The sequence below is a fragment of the Lineus longissimus genome, chromosome 9, assembly GCF_910592395.1.
Source record: "Lineus longissimus chromosome 9, tnLinLong1.2, whole genome shotgun sequence".
In the NCBI taxonomy this organism is placed as follows: domain Eukaryota; kingdom Metazoa; phylum Nemertea; class Pilidiophora; order Heteronemertea; family Lineidae; genus Lineus; species Lineus longissimus.
This window is the reverse complement of record NC_088316.1, coordinates 14162543-14190359: the sequence shown is the minus strand read 5'-3', so window position 1 is coordinate 14190359 and position 27817 is coordinate 14162543. Positions and strand designations below refer to the sequence as shown.

The 27817-nt window shown below is 43.7% G+C and overlaps 1 protein-coding gene across 2 annotated transcripts; it reads left to right on the top strand.

Annotated features, from left to right (window-relative positions):
- Nucleotides 1-282: 282 nt before the first annotated feature.
- Nucleotides 283-27817, top strand: LOC135494132 (uncharacterized). Of its 2 annotated transcripts, XM_064781924.1 has the most exons (13): nucleotides 283-351; nucleotides 3545-8389; nucleotides 8623-9179; nucleotides 9373-9711; nucleotides 9937-10029; nucleotides 10217-10332; nucleotides 10693-15298; nucleotides 15546-16376; nucleotides 16729-16838; nucleotides 17460-17537; nucleotides 18182-18281; nucleotides 18567-18678; nucleotides 19003-27817. In XM_064781924.1, the coding sequence occupies exons 2-13, from the start codon at nucleotides 3553-3555 to the stop codon at nucleotides 26028-26030; spliced, it is 18807 nt and encodes a 6268-aa protein (XP_064637994.1). In that variant the 5' UTR covers nucleotides 283-351; nucleotides 3545-3552; the 3' UTR covers nucleotides 26031-27817. The 2 variants fall into 2 exon arrangements, with proteins under 2 accessions (XP_064637994.1, XP_064637996.1); XM_064781926.1 differs by lacking the exon at nucleotides 17460-17537.

Below are 27817 nucleotides of genomic sequence, written 5' to 3'. Positions count from 1 at the left end.
CGACGCTATGCGGATACAAAATGGCGGGAAGGCGTTGACATCATTTTTGCCTTTTGGGTGAGTCAGGAACCTCAGTTGCAGCCAAGTATCTGGATGAAATAGGGTTAAATCATACTGAAGGTTCGTCAGAAAGACACTGCATATTCAAACTTGACTTATAACAACTAATTTGCTGTTAAAACACACTACAATAGAGTCACGTGACGTACACAACTCCACGTGCTTTGAAAGTTGCGGCTTCCCAGAGTGCTCCGCGCATGCCACATTTTTGTTCGCAAGATGGCGACATATTGGGAAGGTGACCAGTTCTCTCATTATTTGCCTTAATCTCCAGAAATACCCAAGATATAGGTAAAACATTTTACAGTGTCTGAGAACACACTATTCTTTAGCTATTTGAAACAAATCTGGCATTTGGGAGACGTTTGAAAGTTGTTTTTGGAGGGTGGTTCCATACCTCAATACGGCCATTGAAGTGTGCTTATCCACGCCGCCATGCGTTGTGGCGTGGTTTATGGGTTTAAAAATCTTGTTGCGTTTGTCAGTTTAAATCAAACTGAACGCGAGTAATGGCCTGGTATCATAATCTATAGACATTTTTCCTCACAGTGCTTCATCAAATTACTTGTAGGAGGCAAGAACTGCTTTCCAGGAAGTTGATAAAGAGCAGACTGTTATCCCTGCACTTGTTTTGAATAAGCATTGCCATTGTGATGCATGCATGCTTTTTCAGTTGTTATATGGTGGGCTGTGTTTATTGAAATTACAGCGACATACATTAATCCAATTTGATGGGATATGAATATGTGTATCTTTTTTTATTGTTTGCTGAAATCCAATTTGTCCACTCCCCCCCCCCCTAAAAAAAGGTCTTCTCTACTTTCAGTTTCTCTTCTGATATGACCCACTTAATGATTGAGAAAGTAGTTTTGTGGAATGTAGTGTACTCGAGTTTTACCATTTCGCAGGCCAGGCAGAACAACAATAACTCCACCAGGGTATATAGCCCACGTATAATTGGCCAGTTGCTCTCGGGCCCCTGCACAGTGCCCCGCCCTGGCCAATTTGCCCCACTGTTTTACTGAGCCCCTGGGTGTAAATAATCAAATGAGTGTATAGATTATGGAAATTTTTACTAATTACTCCACTTGGTTGTAGCCCATAATGGCATTTCTGGTTACTCTGAAATTTTAAAGGAGGCCTATAGTGGGAAATCTATGCTTGTCCAGCCGGCACTACAGATAAGTCACACTCACAGGGTCCTATATCTTGGGCAGTTCTCTGCTAATGAGATGTATCAGAAGGTCCTTGTATTAAATCGAGTAAATTTTGTAGGGCTGTATTTAACTTTTTGGTCGGAAACACATTTTTGGAGACATCTGGGGCCTAGATTTTCTGTATGGTTTTTGATATATCAATAATGCCCTCTCCAAGAACTCTGTAGCCCTAATTTATGAGTGCCTTGGTGCCCTGAAGACGTGTGATGTGCCTATACTCGGCGTGGACGTGATTGTTTTCAGATTTTGAGTATGCCAAGGACAAGGTTAATCGATTTTCCAATAATTTTGGACGTACAACATACATCTATAGTATGGTGCTCCAAGACTCACAATTCTTTTAATAACGTTATAACGTTATTCTAATTTGTTATATGTCTTATTCTAATACGTTATGGGGCCATTTCATGGTATTTGTTTCGTGTCGGACAGGACATTTGCAGGCCTTTTCCCCTCAATAAAATTAATTCAGGGTAATTATTTAAAACTTTGAACTTGTTTTAGGCAAGTGCTATAGAACAACTTGACATGGTAAAAAAATCCAATCTCTGAAATTATTTTTTCCAATTCAAAATGAGGCCAGAAGCCTCGTGTTGGACAGGACAGAAAAAGGAAGTGGGTTTTTCGGTATTTTAGGGAAGTCAAAAGTTCTGCTCTATTACATGATTTATTTCAAATCAAGCTAGCCAGTTATGTATCCTAGTACCTTAGGTAGCTTTTATAAAAAGTTTGGTTTCAAAATCTCCCGGGATAGCCGAGTGGGGGTAATGACAATGTTATTTTCCGTAAGTTCATATTCCTGAGCAAAGTTGCAACAGCAATTTGGAACCATTTTAAACACAAAATGTATCATGCTGTGGATTGACGAACAGCGGCCAAACAACATCCTTGCATATATTCACAATTACGACTTACTTTGGCTGAAAGGGTGGATGTCGTCCTGGGTGCCGACAAATGGTACCCAGGTTCGAGATCGACTGGACAATAAGCACCCTGGGTGCCATTACACTAGACAAACAGCACCCAGCTTCTTCTTCTACTCTTTTTCTATTCCTACAACCGAGGTTGGCCCCACGCTCACGGAGGTCACGTGTCACGATAACCATCATTTTGCAAGATGGCGACCGTCCCTGTTTCCAACCGCGCTCTAAAAACCTTTCTTTCATCAATATCATCTTATTTAAACGGGGTATTCGTCTCTAAGGGGAGAGAGATAAAGAACTTTTAGGCCTAAACGCGTTTTTTTCTGTTTATCTGTTCTTTTTATTTCGCGCACTGCTAATGCTGCAAGTACTACGGCGCGAGATAAAACGAGATTGCAAGAAACGTCCTCGTCCCTAAAATCCGTAAGCCAGGCAAAAAGAAGCTGGGTGCTGTTTGTCTAGTGTAATGGCACCCAGGGTGCTTATTGTCCAGTCGATCTCGAACCTGGGTACCATTTGTCGGCACCCAGGACGACATCCACCCTTTCAGCCTTACTTTGTTGCCTCTCAGGCTGTATAGTTTATGTGGCTGTACATCAAAAGCTTTATCACAGTTTACATAGGGTTTTCATTTTACCTAATATTCAAGGTCACAGACTTTGAAAATTTCATAAAAGGTGGCAAGTTTTGTCTGACCTAGAGCTTTAGGCGTCACCACTGTGCACTGACCAGGATTTCCACAGACTGATTTTTTTCTACCATTTTGAAAGTAATGGATTTCTAGCTTGAGCAACCAAATTTTTATGGCGAGTGTATGTGATAAGGATACGTCTCATAATATACAGGTTTTTGAGTTGACCTACTTTTCAAGGTCTCTAGAGGTCAAACCTTCACTGAAGGTGGCATGTTTCTTTACTATTTGACATAGGCGAGCTTCAAATTTGATATATGGTGTAATGGTCACTTATTTGACATCTTTATTGACAAAGATTTAGGTCAGTGTGACCTTCTTTTCAGGTTTAAGTCTATAGGTCAAATGTCATAAAATCCTAAGTGGGCATATACTATACCAAGAAGCCTTCATTTTGTGATCTAAGAGGGCATGTCATCGAATGATCTTAACAGCCAAATGTTGTGCTAGACCTTGACCTAATTTCCAAGGTCACAGAGGTCCAACTCTAAAATGCCTTGATTACCTCAGGACCACAATGGATGACCAGCTCTGTAAGAAAAGAGGCCAGCGCGGCACCATAGTGAAAAAACCTGTCTTCCATTGTCCAGGTATTGGATTTGCTTGACATCATGAATAATCAGTGACAGATATCCTTTGCTTTATCGTTTCAGAATGAAGTATGTCCATTAAGAGAAGAGGCAGCAGTGGTCTCGACCAAGGAGTTCCTATGCCCAATGTCCTTCTGAACAGCCCAAAAAAAGAACCAGATATGGCAGAGCCCAAGGTCACGAAAACGCATATGTTACCAAAGTCTACAGCTCGGAAGTCATGTTATAACATCGGCAAAAAGTTGGAAGCGGAGCAGTTGTTGGGGACATTAGATAATGAGGAACAGCAGAAGTTGCAAGAGACAATGCAAGGAGGTCTTGGTCAGAAACGACGACCTGCAGAAGCCAAAAATATCTTTTCAATTTTAAATGAATCAAAAGACTGTCCACAGGAAGATGTTGTGGAACGGGATGTTGTTGTCATAGAAGATAACGAGACTAGCACAGAGAGGTCAGTAGGCTCTAAACCTGTGAGGGCTGGAGTGTTTTCGAGCCTTTCGAAAAGTTTCAAAGCTCTGAATCCTTCCTTGGTAGCTGGCAGAAAGTCTGGTACGCAGTCCCCGGTGGAATCTACCACATCTGGTAGAAAATCTCAGACGCCATCTCCAACAGGGTCAACTGGCACCGACCAGAAATCGCGTACACGGTCTCCCTCAGGATCAGATGCATCTGGTCAGAAGTCTCGAACTCAGTCCCCGTCAGAATCTATTCAATCTGGGCAGAGGTCCCGACTGCAGTCTCCTGACGGATCAGTTACCTCAGAACTTGCTTTAGATGAGTCTGGTCATGAACCCAACCCTGGAGAGGCATCGGTAAAGTCGAGAAAAATTACACAGTCACAGCAGTCAAGGTCACGAGTAGGGCGTCTGGAATTCAGTAGTGTTGATTTTGACTTGATCTTACCAGGTAGATCAAGGAGTCAACGGTCAAGTTCTGGCCAGAGAGATGGTTCTAGCTTGGAGTCCAACAAACCCAGCTCAAAACTTGGTGCTAAAAATTCAAATGCGGAGAACAATTTAATTCCGTCACAAAGGTCAGGGCGGAGCAGGCGGAGTTCACCGGCACTAGTTTCTCCCTTTCTGCCAGAGTCTGCTACCTCATCTTCTTCGGTAGCTTTGAGGCGACTGTCAAAATCTCCCTCTGCATTTGGTAAGGATGATGCAAATAAGTGCCAGATAAGATCTGGGGCCAACTCTAAGGCAGCAAAAACTTCATCTGGAAAGTTTGTCAAAGCAATGTTGAAGATACCCTTGAAAGAGCAGACATTCGCAGAGGCATCCTTCAATTCAGACAGACACACTTTGTCTTCACCTGATACTTACTTCGATGATAGCCCAGTAACACGGTTGCGTCGGTTTGATTTTAGTCCTCGTAGTCGGGGTTTCTATAAAGCCATAGCTCATGGTCTCAAACATGTCACACCAAAAGCACTGCCTTCTGCTCCTTCCGAAGCTAAAAATCGTGACTCTGACACTGAAAAATCATCTGCGCGATCCCCAAGGTCGTCTTCAAGAGGGGTGAGGAGATATAGTTATGACGAGTTGTTGATTCCTTTTGGGAGGGATGAATCGGATTCAGGCCGGAGGTTGTCGAGAAGTGCCAGAAAAGCAGCTCAGAGTTCAGATAATGGCTCTCCATCTCCGCATAGGAAAGGCACCGATATGTCTACAAGATACATATATTTTGATGACAGTCACTCTGACAGTGATTCATCGGTGAAAGTTCATCCCAATGTAAAATCCCTTCTAATGCATCTGGAAGAATCTAAAAGCAAGAAAAAAGTTCCTGTCATATGTTTAGAGAATATCACAGACTCTCCAACCTCTGCTGACCAAAGCGTTAAACTTGTCAACCCTGACCTTGAGAAAGAATTTGCTGCATCAATACCAACAGAGGCAAAACGTAAATTGAACTTTTCTTCAGTCCTTGATTTAGAAAAGGATACCGATTGTGTGGTAACTGATGATAAAAACACTGTTCCTAAAAATGTGGAAAGAACTGGTAAATCGAAAACTGCGCCTGATGTATTGAAAGAAAATGCATACGAGTTGGATAAAGCAGACGGTCAAGCTAATTCTGCAGTGGAGGAAACTGGTGAAGACAGCGGCAAAAAATTTAGCTCTGGAGGTTCTGAACCTATGCAAGGTGTATCTTCAGAAGGTGATGGCGGTAATGACGGTGCTAAGGAGGACATCTGTGATAGGGCCCCACCTAGTCCCTGCACAACAGAACCAGTAAAACACGGCTTGTTGTTTGGCTTGATTGAAAAAATGCAGACGAGGATACCAGGAGACGTTCATCACCTGCCTCCAGAACCGGAACCAGAAGATGAAGAGAGTAGTGAGCAGACGTCAGTCCGAGAAGATGTGGAAAGCTCCGAGTCTTCAGAGGAGGTGTCTGAAGAAGACTCATCTGATGATTCAGAAGAAGAGTCAGAATCTATGGACACGCTGACAAAGAATCATGTAGATTCTGGGTCGTCAGAGTATGAATCGGAGTCTGAAGAGGATTCTGATACTGATTCAAGTGAAGATGAAGAAGAAGGTGAAGAAGACAGAGTGGTGGCATCAACTTCCGCAGCGTATCAAGAAGATAGCAAGCTTGTTGCTGCTAAAGTAGAAACAGAAGCTGAGAGCATGGAAGTTGACGACGAGATTGCTGTGAAATCTACTGAAAAGATTGAAGAAGAGTTAAGTAGTAATTTTGAGAGCGAGGGGTCTCCTGGGCAGATTCCTACTCTTGTTTCATTGGCAGAGGCTGCAAATGGAATGAATATTGCTGATAAATCAATTGATGAAATGCCCAAACTTACACGTGAAACTAAAGAATTGAAAGGAGAGTGTGAAACTATTAGAATGAGCAATGAGAAATCTTTAGCAAGGGATGCCAAGTCAAATGATGCAGCGGACAATACCAGTACTTTAGATTTGTTGAAAATTCTAGATGATAATGAATCAAGATCTTCTGAGTTTGGGAGGACGACTCCCAAACTTTTTGGAAAATTACCAATTTCTGTTGAGGATAAATTACATGTGGTGCCGCGATCATCTTCTGGTTTACTTGAGACTGATGAGAAGGAAATGTCTGAAGACGAAGGTTTGGATTTGAGTGCAGTTGACGCAGAAGTTGGAACTGAGGAGCCAGAGACGGTGGGTTCCCAGTTGTTGGCTTATCTGACTGACCATGAGTATCTAAATAAATCCTTGGCAGATATTCAAATAGGGAGTAAAGAAAATACACCGGAGTTGGAGAGAGCAGAGATGGAGAAGAAATTGACAGCTGAAGAACAGGTGTTTTCTGATGAAGAGAGACTTGCTGTGTCCTTACCTTTCAAAATGTTTGAAAAGAGTGATGCTTCCGCTGGCAAGTCCAATGCATTTATCAGCAGTGAATTGGAATCGTATTTAGATACGAAATCTGACCTGCAGTCAGATATTCTGCAGTGTGACAAAAAACTGACGAACAGTGAAAAAATCATGAAGTATACTTTTGGCGGGGATGTACATATTGATGAGGACGCTGTGACTCCTGACCTAGATAACATTGACGGGATCTTATTCATGTCTTTTGACTCTGAAGAATCACTTGAGGCACACACAGTTGTTGAGTACAATAAAAAGATCTGTTCGTGGCATTCAAGTTTCTATCATAGGATGAAATACGTCTTGAATGAACAGGAGCGTCGTATGGCCAAGATTGAAAATAGCCTGGTTCAATCACAAATTACAAAGAAATGGAAGCCGTTGTCAGAACGTATGGCAAAGTACCGCAGGATGTTGACAAATCAGGTCATGAAGATCAAGAAAAGAAATTTGATGAAGAAGAAGAAGGATGAGGCGCAAAAAGCTGAGGAGCTTGCGAAGCAGGCAAACGATTTGGTTTTGTTGGAAAGAATGACCACTGAGGATTTGAATGAGGCAGACCCTGATGCTGATGTTGGCTCTGCCTATTTGCACAGGACAGGAAAGTTACATTGGCGGACACAAGAACGTCTGCTGAAGAACCTGACACCAGACGAGGCAAAAGAACTGCAGTCTGAATTAGGCCTAACTTTGAAAAAGAAGCGGAGGAAATTGGTTCCATTTACTCATAAGAAAAACACAATGGAGAAGCATGGCTCTGATCACAGCATGTCACCTGAGGAAAGACCGTCTGCTGCAGGAAGCTTTGATCAGTTGTACCAAACGTTTGGTGCAAATGATGGCGATAAAGCTGAGGAGCAGGTGGAGGGTGTTGAAGCCCTGGATGACGATGAACAGGTTCAGTTGGTGCAGGACGCAGTGACAGAACTCTTAAATGAAGACAAAAAATCAAGCGAAAACCAGTCGAGATATAAACACCCGCTGATGCGCAGCAGATCGATTTTTGAGACTTTTGACATAGAGAGGCCGAAGATTCCTTCTCCGACTAAACCCCGGCAGCTCTTAACGCAGGGCTCAAAGAGCAGTTTCAACATGTTCAAATGTGATCTTCAGGGTCTCATGAAAAGGCGCTTACAATTCAAAAACGAAAAGTTAGGAGACCCGATGAAGGGGAGAAAACGAGTGACAACATTGACAATCACCGGTCAGAATATCACCGACATCGTACAACCACCTGACTTGCCTGAACATTCTGAAGAAATGTCTGCGGATGACGATTGCTGTATCGTCTCAGAAGATGACACTAGCACCCTCAACCTCGATGACGGAAAATTGCAGCCACAAATAGTGAACGAACGGATGGCATTATTTGCAGCATCTGCGATCCGGCTGGTTAAAGCTGTACAGAGGAAGGGGAAGATGGTCTTCGAGCTTGAGGAGCCACCGAAGACGTCCTACTTGACCCAGAATCGTGCTCTTGCCCGTGCCCTGCAAGCAGCACCACGTACAGCTGTCAAGGCACACAAGGGTCTTTGTGACCAACCTGGTAAGTTTTCATTGTTGTTTTTCCGTTCTTAGCTTTGCTAAGGGCCAGATGAAGGCATCTTGAGGCTTCAAGGGTTAACATTGACGCAATTCTGATGTACTTATATGAGAACGAGTTTCATTCATTTTACTTTAGTAAGAAGGGCACACCTTGGCATTTATTGGCAAGAACTGTCGTTAACAATATCTACTAGAAACACCTTGTTCTTAATACAACTTACTTTTGAATTCCAGGCTGTCGATACGGTTGTGTGTGTCACCTTTTGGACCCCCTTGACCCAGAGACGGATAGTTCTAGTTCTGCCAAGAACAAGAAGCAGCTCTGCGCCAAAGAATACTGTCGCCTCGGCTGCATCTGTGAAAGTATTGGAACCACGAGTCCAACAAAATGTCAGAAACCACAGTGTCGGTTCGTCTGTCGATGCGAGGTACCATCGACATCAAAAGGGGAGTCAAGCCACCTTTGGAAAGAGGACACGCCTTGTGATAAAGAATATTGCCAGCTGGGTTGTGTTTGCAGTAGCGTCAACAGCTTTGGTATTGGCCTGTCGAAATGCACCAAACCAGAGTGTCGATTTCTTTGCAAGTGCCCTCGAGACGAGGATGGGAATCCTGTTGATGATGAGCCGAAAAATGACCTGCCGCAGACGAGACAACGACGAGCTCGGAAGGAATCGGCATGGCTGAGGGACATGGTGTCATGGGATTTCCTACCATCGATAGGAAAGAATAACCTCCAGCAAATTGCTCTTCCAAAGAGCCCACCTCAACATAAGATTCGTGGGAAGAAGGTAAGAATGACTTCCTGTGCTAGTTATGAGGATCTGAGTTTTACTAATAATCCAAATCAAGTAGAATTTTGATAATGCTTGTACGGTAGTAAGAACATATAAGTTTATTTTCTAGGCCTTTAGATGGCAAAGTGTTGGAAATATTATATGATCTATTGAGGAGAGTCTAATCTTTGCTAACAAATCTTTCCAGATTGATGCTACCTCAGATCCATCCTTCAAGCCTTGTCTGAATAACAGCCAGCGACTGTCGATATTTCCCAAGGGTTCTCAGCAGCAGATAGAAGAGCAGCAGACATTCCCAATTCCAGAAAACCAAGATGCACTTCCAAAATATCGCTGTATGCTGCCCTCGGATGCTCAGAGGTACCCTGGAGGCCAAATGCCTTCCAGCAGTATGAATCAGCCTGTATTCCCGCGAAATGAAATGTCTCAACCGGTGTTTCCAAGGAATGAAACTGCGATACCTGGCAACAACACAAGTCAAGCGGTTATTCAGCAGGAAACAGGGCTTGATTATGAAAATGGAGTGGTGAGTGTTTCTGATCGGGTTCTTTACGTAAGCGTTCAGAGATGATTCACGCATCGGACGCCAATGGTCATGCTTCAAAGTATGAATTTGCCTGAACCCTTTGAATTTTCTAAATAGAGGCATATTTTTGCAGGGTAAAGGTAAATCTGAGGACAATATTTTCATTTAGAATATTTTTTGATTGATTATGATTGATCATTGACCATCTGATATGTTGTATTGCAGAGAAAACTTGCATCCCTACACGAAGAGCTGAGCAAGGCGTTGCCCCATCTGAATATTCTGCCTCCTAGTCCAAAGAAGAAGAAGAAAAAGAAGGTTGGTACTTATAGGAAGATTTCGTAATGTCCTGAGTTACGCCGATGACTCTGGACTTACATCAATTCTAAAACAAGCCGAAGAGAAAAGCTTCACAAATATTTCCAATTTTAGACTATGCAACAGTCCGTCCGCTAGACTCAAATTGTGTAAATATTTATCAAAACATATTTTTGTCTTATTTCAGGTTCTTCCCATCTCGATGCCGGAAGAGGCCACAATGTTCCCTTGGGTGGCAACCGACACTCGCCAACATCCAGATAAAACGTGTGCAAGGGTCCGCCATTACACTCCTGCTGTCAGGTAAGGATACATGGATACATTTTTCTTTTGCATTCTCAATCACAGATGGTCAGTCCTGTGTTCTGGTGACGCTGTCATAATGTTTCCTGGTCACTATCGAGCTAGTCTTTGATGAAGGTTCTGGAAAGCCAGAACTACTCCCTTAGGTCGGGGCATTTTGTCATTATGATGTGAACAGTCATTGGCTCGATGTTTCAGGGGCAGAGTTCGTTCTCCCCCAATTCCAATCTTGCAGTGGCCAGCTTGGAGGCTTAAATTGATGACCTGGTCTGTTCTGGTTAAAAGGTAGTCACAGAGTGAATAGATTTGTCATGTTTTAAGTGAACGACAGTTGTCATAAACTTATCCTTTCCTTCACAGGCCTGTCAAGTGTACCTGTTGCCTTACTACCAGAGAAGGCCAAGTAGATGAGTGCAACAAGTTCAAAGCCCGTCTGATCCTGGAGCAGGCCCTCAGGCGTTCTGCTGCGGTGCACAAGCTCGATTATAAAGAAAAGAAACTGCCTCCCGGGTTGCGGAGACGGTCATCTGATGGTTCGTCTTATCCATCATCACCCGGTGCTGCGTCCCTTGATAGTTTCTCATCCCATGATCCGCATGACCACCTCGGAGATCGTAGCCGACTTGACACCAAGTCTCCTCAGCCCTTCTCGACCCAGATGATGCTACTGCAACCCAAGAAGAAGGATGCTGGGAAGAGTATCCACTGCCGGCCACAACTTCTCGAAATCTCCTCAAACTGCCAATGGATACATATCCGTTCGCAGCTACTTGGTTATGTTGCACAGCAGGTCAAGGACAGGTTGTATCCACCAGTATCAAAGGTCGCGATTTCAACTTTTTTGATTGAGATTTTACCTCGTGCTGATCGGCCAACTAGGATCCCGCCTCATCTTCAGTCCAGTCTCCCAGCAGAGATGTATTCCGTCAGAATTTTGATTAAACCGACTCCGTCTTCAGCGGAGAAAATCAGCCAGTTCCCAGCTGCTGCCAAGAAGGAGGAGCTTGTGGAAGTCTCTTCAGATTCGGATGATGACCTAGCAGACGACCAGGTATCTGCTGTGGAGGAAACCTGTGCTCGAATTACTCCATTCATTTCAAAGAACCCGAGGCAAAAAACTGACAAGAAAGACAAGTCAAAGACTCGAGAAGTTGTGAAATCCAAAACAGAGGTTGTAGATTTGACAAAATCTCCTGTTCGGGGTCACAGCAAATCTCGTAAACAAAGCAAGATTGTTGACTTGACTCAAGATGGAAGCGATAGTGAGGATGAAGGAGTCCAAAAACAGCAGATGACAATGGTTGAAGAAAAGCAGACAACACCTGATGATGATGATGATCAGATGACAGTTGTTGCCCAAAAACATACATCTACCGAGAGAGATATTTCAGCCATTGTTAACAAAATGCAGACGTCTGATTCGATTGACACAGGTACTGTTCAAAATGGCTCCCAGCGTGATGATAAGAAAGATAATCAGGGACTGCAGGCATTGGAAGATGCGTCCATTTCCAAGGAGTTATCCGATCCTGCAAGCACAAGTGCTGTAGTTGAGATGGAAGTGAGTGACGTCAGTGACGCCGATGGGGAAAATGACCATGAAGTGTTATCGATGAGGGTTGAACAATCCGGGCTGAGCAATATAAAGAGAGACATTGTCGTTGGAGATGATTTTGAGAAGGAAATATCTACTCTGACAGAGGTGGTTAGTGACACTGACATGATAAGAAAATCTGAGACGAAGGGTCTTGTTGTAGAAAAAGCTGATTCCATGGACAAGGATCAGTCTTTCAAAGATGAGACAGACCAGGCTGCTATTCTCGACAGTTTGGCATGTTTGAAGGCACTGTCGGAGTCTATAGATCCCCCTGATGCTGATGAAGAGAAAATGGAGACTGATCAGACAGCTGAGGGTCAAGACGAAGCAAGTGCTGAAGGTAGCAGTGGAGCCAGTGCAGAAAAGAGAGAGCTGACGGCTATGCCCAGTGAAAATGAAGGCTCTGAAATCGAAGCAACAGAAAGCAAACAGGATGAAATGAGGTCTCAGGAGTCCTCTAGTTCCAGCCAAGACCCGGCTGAAAAAGGAAAACTTGAAAAGGATACTCTTCAAGAATCAACGGATGCTAGTCAACCTGTAAAAAGTACGACAAGATTCCAGTCATTTAAATCATCAGTTTTCAAAAGCAAAGTCAAATCGGCTCCTTATAGTGATCTTGCCGCCATTTTCCAAACTGCTATGCCAGACAAATCTCAAGATAAACAGACACCAAGTGTCGTTAGGATGAGGGACACTTGTTCACTGAGTGCGACAGATGTTGATAGATTTACTGCCGAGGACCTGTCATCTGATGAGCCAGAACCATTTAAAACAATCTCGTTTTCAAGTTTGCCGGAATCTGTCAAACAGCCACTTGCACACCAGGTGTATTCATTGATGTTGAAGACACCAGGGACAAATGACATTCTAGCTCTTGTGAAAATACAACCATTGGCCACTAAGAAGATTCCTGGCCTGCCAGTGCAGGAGGTGACAGTTAAAGTAGTTTGTCCAAGGCCTTTGATAATGAGTTTGAATCGGGACCGAGACACATGTAGGGGAGCAGAATCTCACCCAGGTGATGATGGGGCTCAATCCACCAGTCTTGACAATGAAAAGCGAGTTGAAGAACTGGATATCATTTCTGATGACCAGAAAACATGTGTCAACGTGTCAACAGAAGAACGTCTGCATCAACCAAACAACCATACTCCATCTTCATCCATATCTGGGAAAGAGACATGCTTACAGGCCGAGGCATCATCTACTGTTGACGACGAACAGATGTCAGCTTTGTCTAGACGGCATGAGAATTTGCGATTATCAGCTGAACCGATCCTTGAGAAAGCTGTCAACATGGCCAAGGAGTTTTGGCAGAAGTTAAGAGGCAAGTCGCAGGACGGAGAGGCAGACGAAATGGGTGAAAAAACAAGTGATGAGATCGGAGCTGGTGATGCTGGGACTTCAAAAAGTGAGCAAAATATGAGTGGAGCTGGTGATTCGTTCAGGTTGGTGCCTGATGCAGTTGACATGAGCGCTGAACCTGACTCCCCCGATGAAGATGTTTCGCAGCCACGAGAAAGAAATCTGTTTGAAACATTTGGCGCTCCAGAAAAAATGCCCAAAACTAGCCGTGGAAAAGAAATTAAGGAAGAGGCATCTGTCAATTTAGGAGGAAAAGACACTTATCAAATTGACGTAGAGCTGCAGCAGACGATAGAAGAAAAGTCATCTGTTGTCCCGCCTGGTTTATTTGGCATGATTTATGAAGACATCACTCCTGTTCCCAGTCCAAATGTAGGCCTTGTGATTGCAGAGCCGGACAGTACAGTTCAATCACGTCCTGAAACACCGCATGTAGATCTTAAAGGAGAACCTGAATTTCTTCCATCTGCTGCAACTGTTCCTATGGAAACTACAGAAGAGACCATCATAGGAGAACCAAGTAAAGAAGGAACTCCAAGAAAGGAGTCGCAAGATTCTGGTATAAATGACGTTGATGATTTTACTTCAAAGGCCGCTGCTGCTCTGGCAGATATGGCATCCTCTGTAGCTGATGAATTGAACTTGGAAACACGAAAGAATCAGGATGTAGAAATGCAGATGACAGAAAGTGCATTGCCTCCTGATGCTTTATCATCTGCTGTGGCTCTCATTGAAGAGTTAAGTCATGATGGTAGAAACTTGGAGGCGGCGTTGACGTCTGCTTCATCTCCTTCAAAAGAGGGTGCTGTGGATGAGAACAGGAATCCAAAAGAAGTCATTAAAATACCTTCAAAAGATGGAGACCTGGACACAGATGTTCCATCTGAAGGAGCAGTTATAAACTCCAGTCCAGCAGAAGAGTCTTCTGACGCTAAATTGGATGGATCAGTTTTGAAATTGGAGTCAAAGGAGGAGGTGTCTGTTGGTGAAGAAGATGCCAGCAATAAATTGCCAAGTATTGTTGAGGTTCCAAAACTTGATGAGAGTTCAGGAGACTCAGTGTCAGACAAAGAGCCAAAATCAGCTGATATCATCTCAAAATCTGACAGCATGGAACCATCAAAATTGAGTGCATCTTCTGTTTCACAAGCTCCGGCTTTGGTGCCACCAACTATCATGTTTAAGAAATCTTCACAATTTGACTCCTCGGTTCCTTCACCAGGGTCAGTTGCAAAAACTTCAACAGCTATCATCACTCGTGATCTACCTTCATCAGGAATCAAGGCAACTTTCACTGCACAGGTCTTACCCGAGACGAACACAGTCATCAGCTTTGACGTGAAATTCGGCTCGTCTGCGCAGAAGGGACAAGCAACTGGTCCAGCCACCAAGCGAGTAGATTCAAATGTACCTGCGGCAAAATCTGCATCAGAGCTGTTGTCCAGTGCTCAGCGTGATTCCCACTCGCAGCCTGGAACACCAATGAAAGGGACTGGTATGGCGCCCGGAGTTAATGCTGCCTCTCAGAACCTGGCTGGTGCAGCATCAGTAGCATGTCGTGTGGGCCCTAGAATTCTCCAAACCAGTACCCCTGGTTCTCCTCGGATATCTGAAGTTGCCTCGAGAAATCTTCAAACCGGTAAACCTGAACATGTGAGAATGTCTCCACAGAAACCAGAACTTGCCTTGTCCGGAACCTCGACGCCGCCAGTGGCTTCAGTACCAGAAGTGCCATCTTTCAACCCAAGTGAAAGGAAAGGTCGTAGAAAGGAGAAGCATAGTATTCGTGAAATGCCGGAAGATGAATTGACGGACCAGCCGATTGTCAGCATGGTGGCGAAGAAGGAGGTGAAAAAGCGTAAACCTTTCCCGCATGAGTACGAAACGCTCTTCTACAAGAACAAGAAAGGTGTTGGTGATATGCCGGTGACTGTCGTTAAAACGCAAGATGATGATGAAGTGGTTGATGTCGACGATCTCAGCGATGACAAACCAGAAATCATGGTATGTGATGTTCGGTTTCTCGTGATAATAGTAGGCATTCTTGACGTGCTAGAAAAGCATTTATTTCAGTTCACCATCAAAAATTCACTGAAAATGTTCACTTTAGAATTCTTAGGAAAAAATTATTGGACTTTCACATACCTTGCTTGCAAATACTTTTGTGACTTACTAATGTTAAATTTGGAACATTTCTGTTTTAACGGGGCCACTTCACAGTTGTATTGACATTTTGCATTTTGTGTTTTAGGAGCTAGAGCCGTCCGAATCGGATGTTGATATTGAAGATTATGACAGCGAATGTGAGCTGCAGGTTGTGCGTCTGGTTCAAGCTGCAAGCGATAATCTCTGCCAGTTCTATGTTAACCCTGACTGTGCCCTCCACTGCCATGAGGAGATGAAGAGGAAAGCCAAGGCTCTGATGATAAGTGGACGACAGGAACGTGAAAAATCTCCTGAACCCCCGCCTCCACCAGTTAAGAAGAAAAGGATCAGAAACCGAAAGAAGCTGACACCGGATGAAAAGAAGAAGCCAGGACCTAAGCGAAGTGAGAAAAAGGTGAAAAAGTCGTCTGAAGGTGGTGAGAAGGTGTCTTCTGCAGCTGGCCCCAGTCCTGATCAACTTGGTAGACCGCCGCTTGCTGGTCCAAGACTTATTGGGCAAGGTCTCACGATGCAGGGTGTCCCCAGACCACAGATACAGATTCAGCCAGGTGTGCAGAGAACCCCTCTTCAAGGAATGCACAGCTTCCAGATTAAGTCAACACCCAGTCCTGGTATGCAAGGTTTCCAGAGGGCAAATACCCCAGTGTCATCGGGAGCTGGGGGTTTGAGATGCACAACACCGAGTTCAGATACGCAAGGTTTCCAGAGGGGAAGCACCCCAGTGATGGGAGTCGGTGGTCCGAGGTACATCACATCAAGTCCAGATATGAAAGATGTGGTCGACGATGTGACGCTGAAGGTTATTCAGGCTATGGGTGTCAAACCAGGCCAAGTTGTTTCCATCCAGAGGATCAATCCTAACCAGAAGCAGAAGGTGGAGACCCCGACCAGATCAACCCCTCTCCCCGTTTCACAGGTCCGTATATCACGATGACTCGTTGAGTTGCACACCTGATTTATAACAGAACCTCCTTGTCAGACTCAATTGTCCTCATAAGTCTCATAAAATCTGTGCTTTGTTGCATAACTCTAAACTTACAGAGATATTCGCTACTTTTGGGGAACTTTGAGCAAAGTTAAAACCTTGAACAGCAATATGTACAAGCGATAGCAGATCGAGGAGCCGGAAAAGTGTGCACTGCATCAAAATTCCTGGTGTGTTCCAAAATTTCATGGTCAATTTGAAAGATTTTCATTGAATAGAAGGGCGTGTGTCTGGTGCAACCCCTCCCGGATATAATGATTTGAATTGATCTTTCTCTTTCCAGTCTTCCACGCCAGCCCGGATGTCATCCCCTACATCGAGTACAATTAGTGAACCGCTTGAATCCGGTGCTGAAACTCCACCAACAAGAAGCAAAGATGAACACTGCTCAAAGTGAGTTGAAATACTGGCTTTAGTGTGGCTGTCATAGGTGCTGATGGTTTTATACTGTAAACCAGCAAATTTTCATGTGCGTTATATGATTGCAAAAATCTCCACCAATTTTTTTGGACGGAAAGAAATTTCATTATCTGCCAAACCAAAAATCATGAAAAATGCACTTTTTCAGAAAGTTTTGGTACCCTACCATGATGGCCAAGCACAATGAATATGCCGGTTTAAGCCACCCTCGTGGAATTTGGTAAAACCACCAGTACCTCCAGTTTGGTATTGGTTTCTCAAGCAAAACCTGTATGGTAGTTTTTCCGAGGCTGCAGAAAATGAGTTGGTATTGCCTGCTTAAACATGCTGCAAAGCGCACATATTTTCTAAGTCATTTCCTTTGTTGAAGTTTCAGGAATAGATCTCTTTGGAACACCCAGTATGTGGTGAAGTATCTTCGCTGCTTTAGTTGAACAATAACGTTTACTCGTTTTTTGCGTAACAATGCATTGCTTAAAATGTTTTCAAAGTTCTATTCCTGATGTGTGTCGAACACACAAATATGAACCTGTATTGTCAGTCCATTCTGGGGATGATATCTGAAATTTGCCAACTCTTCATTCTGTTCTTCAGTCGTGACTCAGACTGTGACTTCCACTCAGACAGTGAATGTGTCACTCGCCGAAAAAAAAGTGCATTGAAAGTCTCAAGGTCTGAATCTTTTGTTTTATCTGCTTTAAAGTAATTAATTCTTTAAGTCTTCAGAAAAATAATTTTGTATTTTTGAACAATGACCCTATTGGATTGCCAGTACAGGCTACTGTCTGCCTGTGCAGGATCTTAAACTTGCAAAAAAAAACTTTGTTGGTATCTTTCCAATTCTTGGCTGCATTCAGGCGTTACCTTGGGTGTTACTCTGACAATTCCAGAGGAGTCGTATTTGAGTAAAGGAAGCCACCTTGTGTACATTCAAAGCACAATATAAAATTGACCAAGACAATAGCGTAGCTCTGGATTTTTTTAGATTATCCACCAAATACTGTAACGGAACCAGCAGGTGAAGACAACAAACACTGTTTAAAATAGTTTGTCCGAGCATCTAAACCATGATATATATTTTCCCCAAATACATTTTCACCCGCATACATTATAGTTGACACCTTCTCTGTGTGCATTTAGTTCTAATGCATGAAATAGTAGCTGGTTTGGATGCTAGTGCCACCTGTGGGTGTTTTGGCCAACTATTTCCAGCCTCTTTGAAGTCCTGGTAGAAGACTCCCTTTGAAAAGACTACTTTTTTGCTTTTTATTTCTACTTCAACAGTGACTGTCAATTATGTTTGTTTATTCTTGCAGGGAAAGAATAAGGCGTAAGATGATGGCGTCCACCTGTGACCGTCTGAAAAATTGTCTTGGAATCAGTGGAAATACACCAAAAGCTACTGTTATGAAACAGGTAATTTGAAATATAATTCCACTCACTCTTCTATCGCTCATTTCATTCTTGAATTAATTTGTTATACTATTGGACCTCTCTATTATGGACACCCAGGGTTGTCGCTGTCGTTAAAACTCTTAAAGGCGGACTATAGGCAGGTGCAAGGGAGTTAAATTGGCCATCTTCAGTTGACTAATTTTCACAGTAAGGGCACTGGCCCATTTTTGATTCAGCACAGAACACTTTCCTCTTTCGTACTTGAATTCTTTCCGTTTGACCTTGACCCTTACATTTCCTTTCCAGGCAATTATTTCAATCCGAGCCCTTGAGTTCCGGGAGAGATGCCTATTGGAGGAGAAGAAAACTCGCCTCTGTGAGCTAATGGCAACAGCAGGACATTATGGCGAGCTTCGGTGTAAGTTTTTCTCAACTGGACTTTTCATGAAGATCCCACTGTGTGCGAGTTACTGAAATGTATCCTCTCCCAAGCATTGCCCGAAGTGGACAGAATGTATTAAGAGAACTTGGGTGTACTGTGTTTTTAACCTGCTAATGCCCGTTTTTGCGCAGCAGCTGTGTGTCTGATTGAGATTAATGCTGGGCTTATCAGTGGTTCTGGTATCAGCTTTCTGTACTGATAAGTGGAAGCTGTTATACTGATGTGAAAGTTGGTGGTTTACAGTCCAGTTTTGATAAGATTTTTGTGTGAATAAACGTTTTGTAATATTTGTATTTTCAGTTGGTGAGATCCCTGATGTTGAGAAACGAAAGAAATTCGTCAAGAGCCTGATTCCGAAAAGGCTGCATGAACCATCTTCGATTCCACAGTTTAGGCAGTTCTGTTTAATAAGTGGTTTGGAGGATGATAACAAACAAATGTCCAGTCCCCCTAAAAAAGTAACCAAATCAAAACTCCAGACTATTGCACCAGCACCTAAGCCAGTTGCAGTACCAGCCACAGGCACTCCAGAAGTGGGGCAAATGGTAAACAGTAAGCCAGGACCAACAGTGGACCAAGCTCGACCATTACCAGAATCAAAACCGAAACATTTTGCATTTGGAGCAAAATCGAGATCAAAGTCAAAGAAGAAAAAACCAACTAAAGTTGAGACTCCGACACCTGCAGAGACTGTAGATCCAAAGCGGTTAGAAGAACGATTGCCTTATATTGGTTGTCAGGGTACCCTTCAGAGAGCCTTGCAGCGCCAAAAAGTGGTACCAAATTTGAATCCTCGGAAGTCAACGGAGGAGAATTCCTGCAATACTGACAAAATTGTCGAGGCAACATCAGAAGCTGGGGAGAGCGTAACAGTGGATGTGGAAGAAGTTCCCCTTGAGGATGCGCTTGGTCAACTTCTCGATCCTGAGAGTGATGATGAAGGGGAGTTGATTAATGTCACAGATTCCCCTGAGCCGGGATCATTGAAACGAAAAGGGGTCTTCGAACCGGTGGACCCGAATACAACGAAACGTATCACATTTTATGTCCGACCAGATGAAGCTGAGGGAGCCGTTGTTACAGAACACTATGTTGAAAAAGATGGTTCAAAAATCAACCGTAGTCGGAAGCAGGCTGCTCCACAAAAGTTTATTGAGAGTCCTGTGGGAAATGAAGCTGAAGAACCTGATGAACCAGAGTTGGATATTTGTAGCTTTGAAGATGACAGTGTTGATGTGGTTGCCACAGAGGAAGTGGCAGAGGAGGCAGGGGAAGCAGTTGAAACTGTGATTGACGAGGATGATCCTATGTCTGAAACTGATGGGGATTGGAGAAATGACATTGGAACTGGGTTACTGAATAATTCGGTTCAGAAGGATACCTCTGGACCAGCAATACCAAGATTAGGAGTGTTTGACATGTGTAGCTTGGAAGAGGAACATGATAAACATGATGCAACTGACTCCAAGTCCCTTACAACTGCTGATCCAGGGTTGGTTTCAACCGTTCCTCCGGTGATAGAAAGCCGTACCTTGAGCACAGGGAACTATCAGATGGTTGTCAAACGAGCGGGGGGTTCACCTTTGACAATGTCCGCCGATAAACCGCCAGTTTTGTCGAAAGAGATGCCGATGGGTGTTGATCAAGAAGAGCCTCGGAGGAATTCGACAGGATCAAGACCGGTCACGCCGGTTGCTTTGGTAGGACCTAATCAAAGGGTACTTACTCTCCCAGCATCTGTCATGTCCAGTTTAACCAAGCAAAGGATGAGTCCGATTACAATCGCATCAAAACAGGGATTGACGACTGTCCCTTTGACAGTGTCCGTGAATAGTGGGTCTTCTCAACCAGTCTCGGGTAGGCAATGGGTTATTCATAATTCTGCCACTAAGACAGTCAAGTCGAACTCTCGCAATTTCACTGTTCCTGTCACATTGCCATCCAGTTTTGGAAGGGGGACTGTTCCTATGGCCATTCTGCCCAAGAGCAATACTCCAGCCGAGATGAACCCAGAGACTGGCATTTCGGGAAAATTTCCAGTTCCTGTGTCCGTTTCTATTACGCCGGGGATTGGGCCAACAGCAATATCCTTCCCAACTCGCATGACAGCAGTCTCAGGTAATGGCGAAAGGACTGTCATAAGTACATCTAAGTCGGAAATGATCCGGATGCCAATATCGAGTCTACCTCCAGGGACACTGTTACATCTTCCAAATCGATCATCATCTGCATCAACAACTGCAGGTACTGTGCAACTAAGACCAGGAACATTCTTACGTCTACCAGATCCAGCAAAGGCTCCAATATCGATGTCTGGAAGTCCAGTGTCTGTCCAACCTGGACTGTCTGTACGTCTACAGAATGCAACAGGAATAAAGACGACGCAATCGACGACGCCAGGTCTAGTGCGTGTCCCAGTTGTTACATCAGCAGGGAATAACGTGCCAAAAGGAACACCAGGTTACCTTTTCTGCCCTGCTCGAAGTTCTACAACACAAGCTTCAGTTCTAGTTAAGGGAAACACACTTGGAAAGCCTTCGCTTTTAATCACTGGAACCACCACTTCACAGCAGCAGACTTTCTCCAGTTATTCTACAGCTAAATATCCAACAGTTACTTCCACAAGTGTTACAACTGGACCTAAGGTGATCATTCGCCCTATGAGCGCACTCCCGCGAAATCCAATAGTCCCTGTCCAAGGAAATGCAAGCCTGGCTGCTGCAAAGATGGGTGTTCCAAAGCCAGCTGCCGAACAGATGATACCAAGCCAAACGTCTGCTACTGGTGTAAACAACTCTTCTGACACTGGTCACCCGACTAATATTGTGAAGCCTGTGACAGCAAGCGGTGCGACCTCTAATCGTATTCCATCAGCAGCAAAACAGACAGTGTGGAAAAAAATGTCAACAGTTGATCCCGAAACTGGAAAGATACGGGAAATTCCTTATGCTCAAGTGCCAATCACCGATATAGAACGGGTTTCACCAAGTACTACGACAGAACCGTCTGTCGTCCAATGCAAGTATGCAAAAACAACTACATCAGAAGAAGATCGGGTATCGCCTAGGACTACGACACTATCGCCTGTCTTTCACCATGATTATGTGAGAATGACTCCTGACCCTTTTACCGATAAAGTCGCTCAGCCCATGCCTGCTTTAACCCACTTGGGAACTGAGGTTGTGTTGTCTGCAAGTAACAATCTAGCCAAATTAACTCCGTTTCAAACTTCACAGCCATCATCATCTCAGATGTCCAGTGGAAATAGTGACTTCTCCACCGATTCCAAACTCATAATGGAACTTCCGAAATCTTTCACCGATAATCTCCTTTCTCCCATTAAAGCTAATCAGAATGCAGCTTCAACAGAACCATTGCAGATGTCAACATCGTCCTCTACGGTGTCTCCTGGTCCTGAATTATGTAATGAAATGTTGGTGAAAGATGCGGAAGCAGCCGAAAAGAAAGCTCTAGACTTGTCAAGAAAAACTGAAGAGGAACAGACGCTGTCAATGGTGTTAGAAGTTCGGAGTGAACAAGATACGATGCTAGTATCAGACGCTGCGAAGCTGTCGACGTGTGCTGGCCTGCCTGCAACGGGATCAATCAACACGATCACCACGGCTACCTGTGTGTCGTCTGCCAAAACGCACGTATCACCCTCCAAGAAATCTGTTGTGAGGTATGATTCACCCAAGAGTCAAGAGGCCATGTCTGATGATGAGGATGTTTTGACTATCGATATGGAAGCACAATTAAATAGTTCAATTGATGCACTACAACCTGGCGACGTTCCTGTGCCCACACGCTTGTTTGAAGCTGGTGTAAGTGAGTTGCCTGACGAGCTGTTCTGCAGAGACGAGACCCCTAGTCCCATTGACGAGAATCTTTGGAACGAATCATCTGATGATGACATTCCGACAGCTGGTGCAGAATCTGTGCGGTCACTGAGCACGACTCCTGTTCCAAGACTAGATATTGAAGGACGAAAAGCCAGTATGAAAAGTCAGCCTGAGGGATCAAAAGAGGGCCAGAGTATCAAGGCTGTGGATGTTGATTCGGTCGTCACTGATGAAGTTGAGAAGCCGAAGAAGAAGAGGACGTCTAGGAAAAAGAAAGCTGCTGACAGAAGTCAAACTGATGAGGGTCCAGAGGGGGAGAATGAAGCTGGTGGAGTAACGACTGCCGATTGTGCGGTTGATGAGGAGTCGAAAAGGAAACGAAAACCAGGGGCAAAGAAAACAGATGAAAAGAAAACAGCTGACCCAGCGGAGGGTGGAGAAAATGAAAACCTGGATGAAGCATCTCAGGAAGGAAAACCAACGAGGAAACGTAAAAATATGAAACCGAAACTTGAAGATGGTGTTGTGATATTGACTGAGACATCAAAAGCCAGTGTCATGCGGGTAAACGTGGCAACCACAAGTGCCGCTTCTGAGGGTCTCGGATCAGTAAACAGGGTATCCATTGTGAAGGCGTCTGCACCAGAGGGCGCAACTGGAATGATGATGTCTGCTTCTGTGTTATCTTCATCCCAGACAACGCAAACTAAATTACCACCTGGAAAGTATCCTATTGGTGTTTCTGAACTGAGTAACAAGGTGATTTATATCCAGACGAGCAAGGGAAAAATCCCATTCCAAATCCCTGAAAATGCATTTAGCGTGCCAACGAAAGACTCCGCTCTGAAAAAATCCACCAAGACAGTGACAATAGATCTATCAAAAAGTCAGCCTGCAGCTGGTGGGAAAACTTGGGCAAAGATCATAATGCCTCCTCCAAGTACTCCGGTGTCGGTGTTTTCATCAACAGGTTCCCATACCTCCATCTTGAGTGGATCCACATTGTCGTCTGCTTCAATGAAACCAGATTCATCATCTGGTGCATCAACAATGCTCACAACAAGTCAGCTTGTTGATGCTGTCTCTGCTGCGTCTATTCAGGCGTCAACACTAAATTCAACAACACCTGCTGCGTTTGAATCTAGTGCTTCTGGTAGTTCTGAAAACGTACCTGCTACAAGAACATTACTGATAGCCACACCTAGCAGTTTAGTTCCTGCCGTGATATCAGAGTCAACATCTGTGACTGCTAGTAGCTCTAAAGCTGTCCTAGTCGCGTCGAAAGTGATGACTTCCAAAACTCCAGAACTAAAATCAGACAATGACATACATGAATCAGATGGTGAAACTACAATATCAGACAGTGCATCATTAAAAATGAACAATTCTGAAATTTCAGAGAGCGTTGTGAGAGGTTGTGAAGGGATATCTTTATACCAGGCTGAGTCTAAGGCACCTGATTCAGGACAGGCAGAGCCCAACTTCGGTGGTTTAGCGATGGGAGAAGACGTTCGAACAAAGGAGCCCAGTTCAGCCTCAAAGGACCCAGTACTCTGTGCAAACTCGGAAAAAGGCTTTTCAGTTCCTATATCTGTTTCAACTCCTACTGCTGGCGAAACAATTGGGCCATTACTGTTGCCTCCAGTTGATCCAAAAAGCGTAACGTTGGGGCCCAATACGCCGAACATGCCAGGACGGATAACACATCGGTTGCCAAGTCCAAATGTAGACCAAAAATATAGTAGTTCTGGCCCTCGAATAAGGGGTCCAAATATTATGTCTGGTCCACGAATCCGAGGGCCTGTTTTTCTGCCTTCTGGGTTTTCTCCAAAGAATTTATCACTTGTATTGCGTGCGGGAACACCAGGACCTTTGACAGGATCACATGCAGGAACATCGGGACCAGCCACTGATCAAAAAGATCCGATTGTCATTTCATTTGAGCCTCGGAATTCTGGTCCAACAATTGATATCATTTCCCCTGATGGTGAAAATCTTGGTCCAAGAAAGCGTAGAAGTCGTCACGGAATGCCTGATCCAGTTATTGATGAGATCATGAGGCCCCAGCATGCGAAACGGGAGAGGAAACCGACAAAGAGGTTCTTGGAGGCAGACTCGGATTCTGGGTCGGAACAACAGGATAAAACGCCAGAAAAACAGAAGTCAAAATCGAATAAGCTCTCTCCAGATGACGATAAGGCATTTGTACCACAAAATGTACGTAAGCTGAAGTCTGATACCACCCCAGATAAAGGAAGCAAAAATGTCAAAGGTAGCGGCCGGAAAAAAGCTAAGTTGGATGCTGAATCTTCTGCTGGGGATTCTGGAGTTGTCCGAGATGACAGTAAGACGTCGGCATCTGGGTCGAAAAGTCCAGGGATAAAGAGGAAGAAAGAGAAGGTCGATGTGGCTGAAGATATCGGGGCAGTGGCTGACGGAGCACAGAAGAAAAAAAGGCGTCGAAAAAAACTGGATGATGATGAGCAAATGGATCCTAGTGTTGGAGGGATGGACACTTGTACTCAAGATAATATCATGGTAGGGGTGGCAGATGATGTACAGAAGAAAAAAAAGAAACCACGAAAGAAAATTAAAGAGGGCGAGCCACCGAGTATTGTTGGAATCATGGACACTTCAGCAATTGATGAAAATGTTGTAAAGGAGACTCAAGGGGGTGATGTGGTGCAGCAGAATCGGGTCCCGGTGGGTGATGTGGTGGTACTGCAGGATCTGGTTCAAGGTTCTGCAGCAGACGATAACGTATTTGAGGTAGATGGCACATTACCGACCAAGAGAAAGAGGCGCCCCAAGAATTTTGGCGATGGGATGTTGAGTATAGATGATGTTGACTTGCGATATAAAGTTACAAAAGCTGAGAAAGCTGCCGAGAAAAATGTTTCGCCTGAAAAGGTGACGCCAAAATCTAAGGACAGTGTTGAAAAAAAAGAAAAGAAGGTGAAGGTCAAAGTAAAAAAGGCTGAAAAAGAACAATCAAGTATTAAGAAGGGGAAATTAGATTCACCAGGGGTTGCTGAGGGGGCAATACCCAAGTCTAAAGGACGGAAAAGTAAGGGTGCGAGTGTGAAGAAGGGTAGTAAATCTGTTTCAAGTCCAAAGAAAAAGTTGGCTATGGTGGACATGCCAGGTACACATTCTAAGGCGCTGAAGCCTGACAATTCTGTATTCATTCACCAAAAACTAGAGAATTCTGCGTCTAATCCAAAACTTTTGAAAAATGTGAATGAAACTGATGGAATATCTGAGAACAATGTTGCACTTAATAATCAAGGGGTAACTTCGACCCTGAAGAAAAGTCCTGTTGGGCATAAACGTAGCAATGCGAAACCAACCTTGACGCCAGGAAAAGAAGAAGGTACTCTCATTGTTGATGTTTTGTGCAGTGATGATGAAGAGAAAGAGACTGGTGCAAAATATCTTGGGTCTCGGAAGGAGGATGACGATGAAAATGATACTGAATTATCTTGAGGTACATGTATCCTAGAGGAGGATGGTGCTATAGTTGCTATAGTGCTGCTATTCTCAAGACAACTTGAGCAATGAAACTAAGGCCAGTTTAGGATTTATTGATGAAGTATTTTGGACATAGTTTGCGACAGGTAGACAGGTGCAACAAATGAACTGGCTTTACATTAATTGTTGTGCATGCATTAAAATATTTTCTTTTCTTGTACTAATGGAATTTTATTTGGGGTTTTGCTGCCAATTATTGTAGACAGATGGCTCATGCGAACTTGCCAGTGCCAAGAAAGCTATTCATTATATCTTTCCATGTGACTAATCGGCTCATAAACTCTGCGTCTCGATATTTTGTATATGACAAAGGAACCTGATTCTCAGGAACACAAATGTAAAGTGGCCCTCTGTGTATGGTAACTATGGTGCAGGGCCTGTTAGTTGTAAGCTGTAACTGAATATTGATTATCGACTATTGATTTACTCGATTGGTACCTTGATCAAATGTCTGTGTATCTCTTGGTTTTCATTTTGGACAGGTGTAAAGTTTTTTGTAAAAATAATCGAATTTTATACTTTTGTAGTTTGTATAATACCTCCTGTGTGTCCTTGGATAAGAAACTTTACCAAGTTTAAGTACTCGGTGTTTAATTTGTTGCACGACGCTGGAAATGGCTTAGTTGTCCAAGTGATGAAATATATCAATGGCTGTAGTTATACAGCTCAAAGGGTGTTTGGTTCATGATTTCAGACAGTATATGTAAAACATTTGTCAGTTGATTAATTTTCTACATGTATAATTTGGGCCAAAGCCATGGGAGTATTTCAGGCAAAATGGCATTTATCTACTGAAAAGGCTGTCTTCAGCTAAATTGGGAAAAAATGTAAATTACTGTAAAATGCTTCAAGAGCTGTTGCGGTTTCCTTACAATGAGATTATATCAGAGTAGTTGGAACAGCTCCGGACATATCTTAAGAGTACCTGTATCTGAGTTTGGCGTACAAAACCTCATGGTTTTTCATTTAGCCTTTGTTTTGAACACTTTGTTTTTGTCGTCCTTGAGTTATCCATAGTCATTATATAATGTTGTGTGAATGTGGTGTACCTTATGTAGTAGAGCGGTTCAGATTTTGAAACGGACACTAGAACGAGGCGATTCTTCTTGTCTGGTTGTTGTCATGGAGTCAAGTTGATTGCTAGACATACCAGACATTAAAGATTCGCTGTTTAATTGCTCATCTGACAACAGGCAACGGTATACCCGTCGTAAAAATGCCACGTCATTCTTGGATCAAAGTCTTTACCTCTCTTATTGGCGTGGTTCATCTTAGAAAAAAATTCAGGGCCAATTTGGACTGATTCCAAAATCACTACATGTAGTTTATTTTGTAATTGTGGCAGTTTGTGTGTCGTTCTGTATACTATTTCTTTTCATACCACAGTAGCCTGCCTATATTATTCATCTCAACAGAGACACTCTTGAAAGGGGGGGGGGGGACTAGGTACTGCTCATACAGCATTTCACTTGAACTCAGCTACATAAATTTCACAATGAACCTGTATGTTTCGGGTAGTAAATTTCGTGTATTGAAGGGGTGACAGGCTGGGGCATTACGTCAACATTTTGTATTGTTAATTTCCACCTCCTAGTGGTATCACGCACGAGAGTGTAAAATAACAATTCAAAACACTGATGTATGCACCAGTCTGTCACCGCCTTAATCCTCTTGTCTCACCAAATGTATTCCAGCCAAGTCAAACTTTATGTAAATGTATGTAAATAAACACATTAATCTCA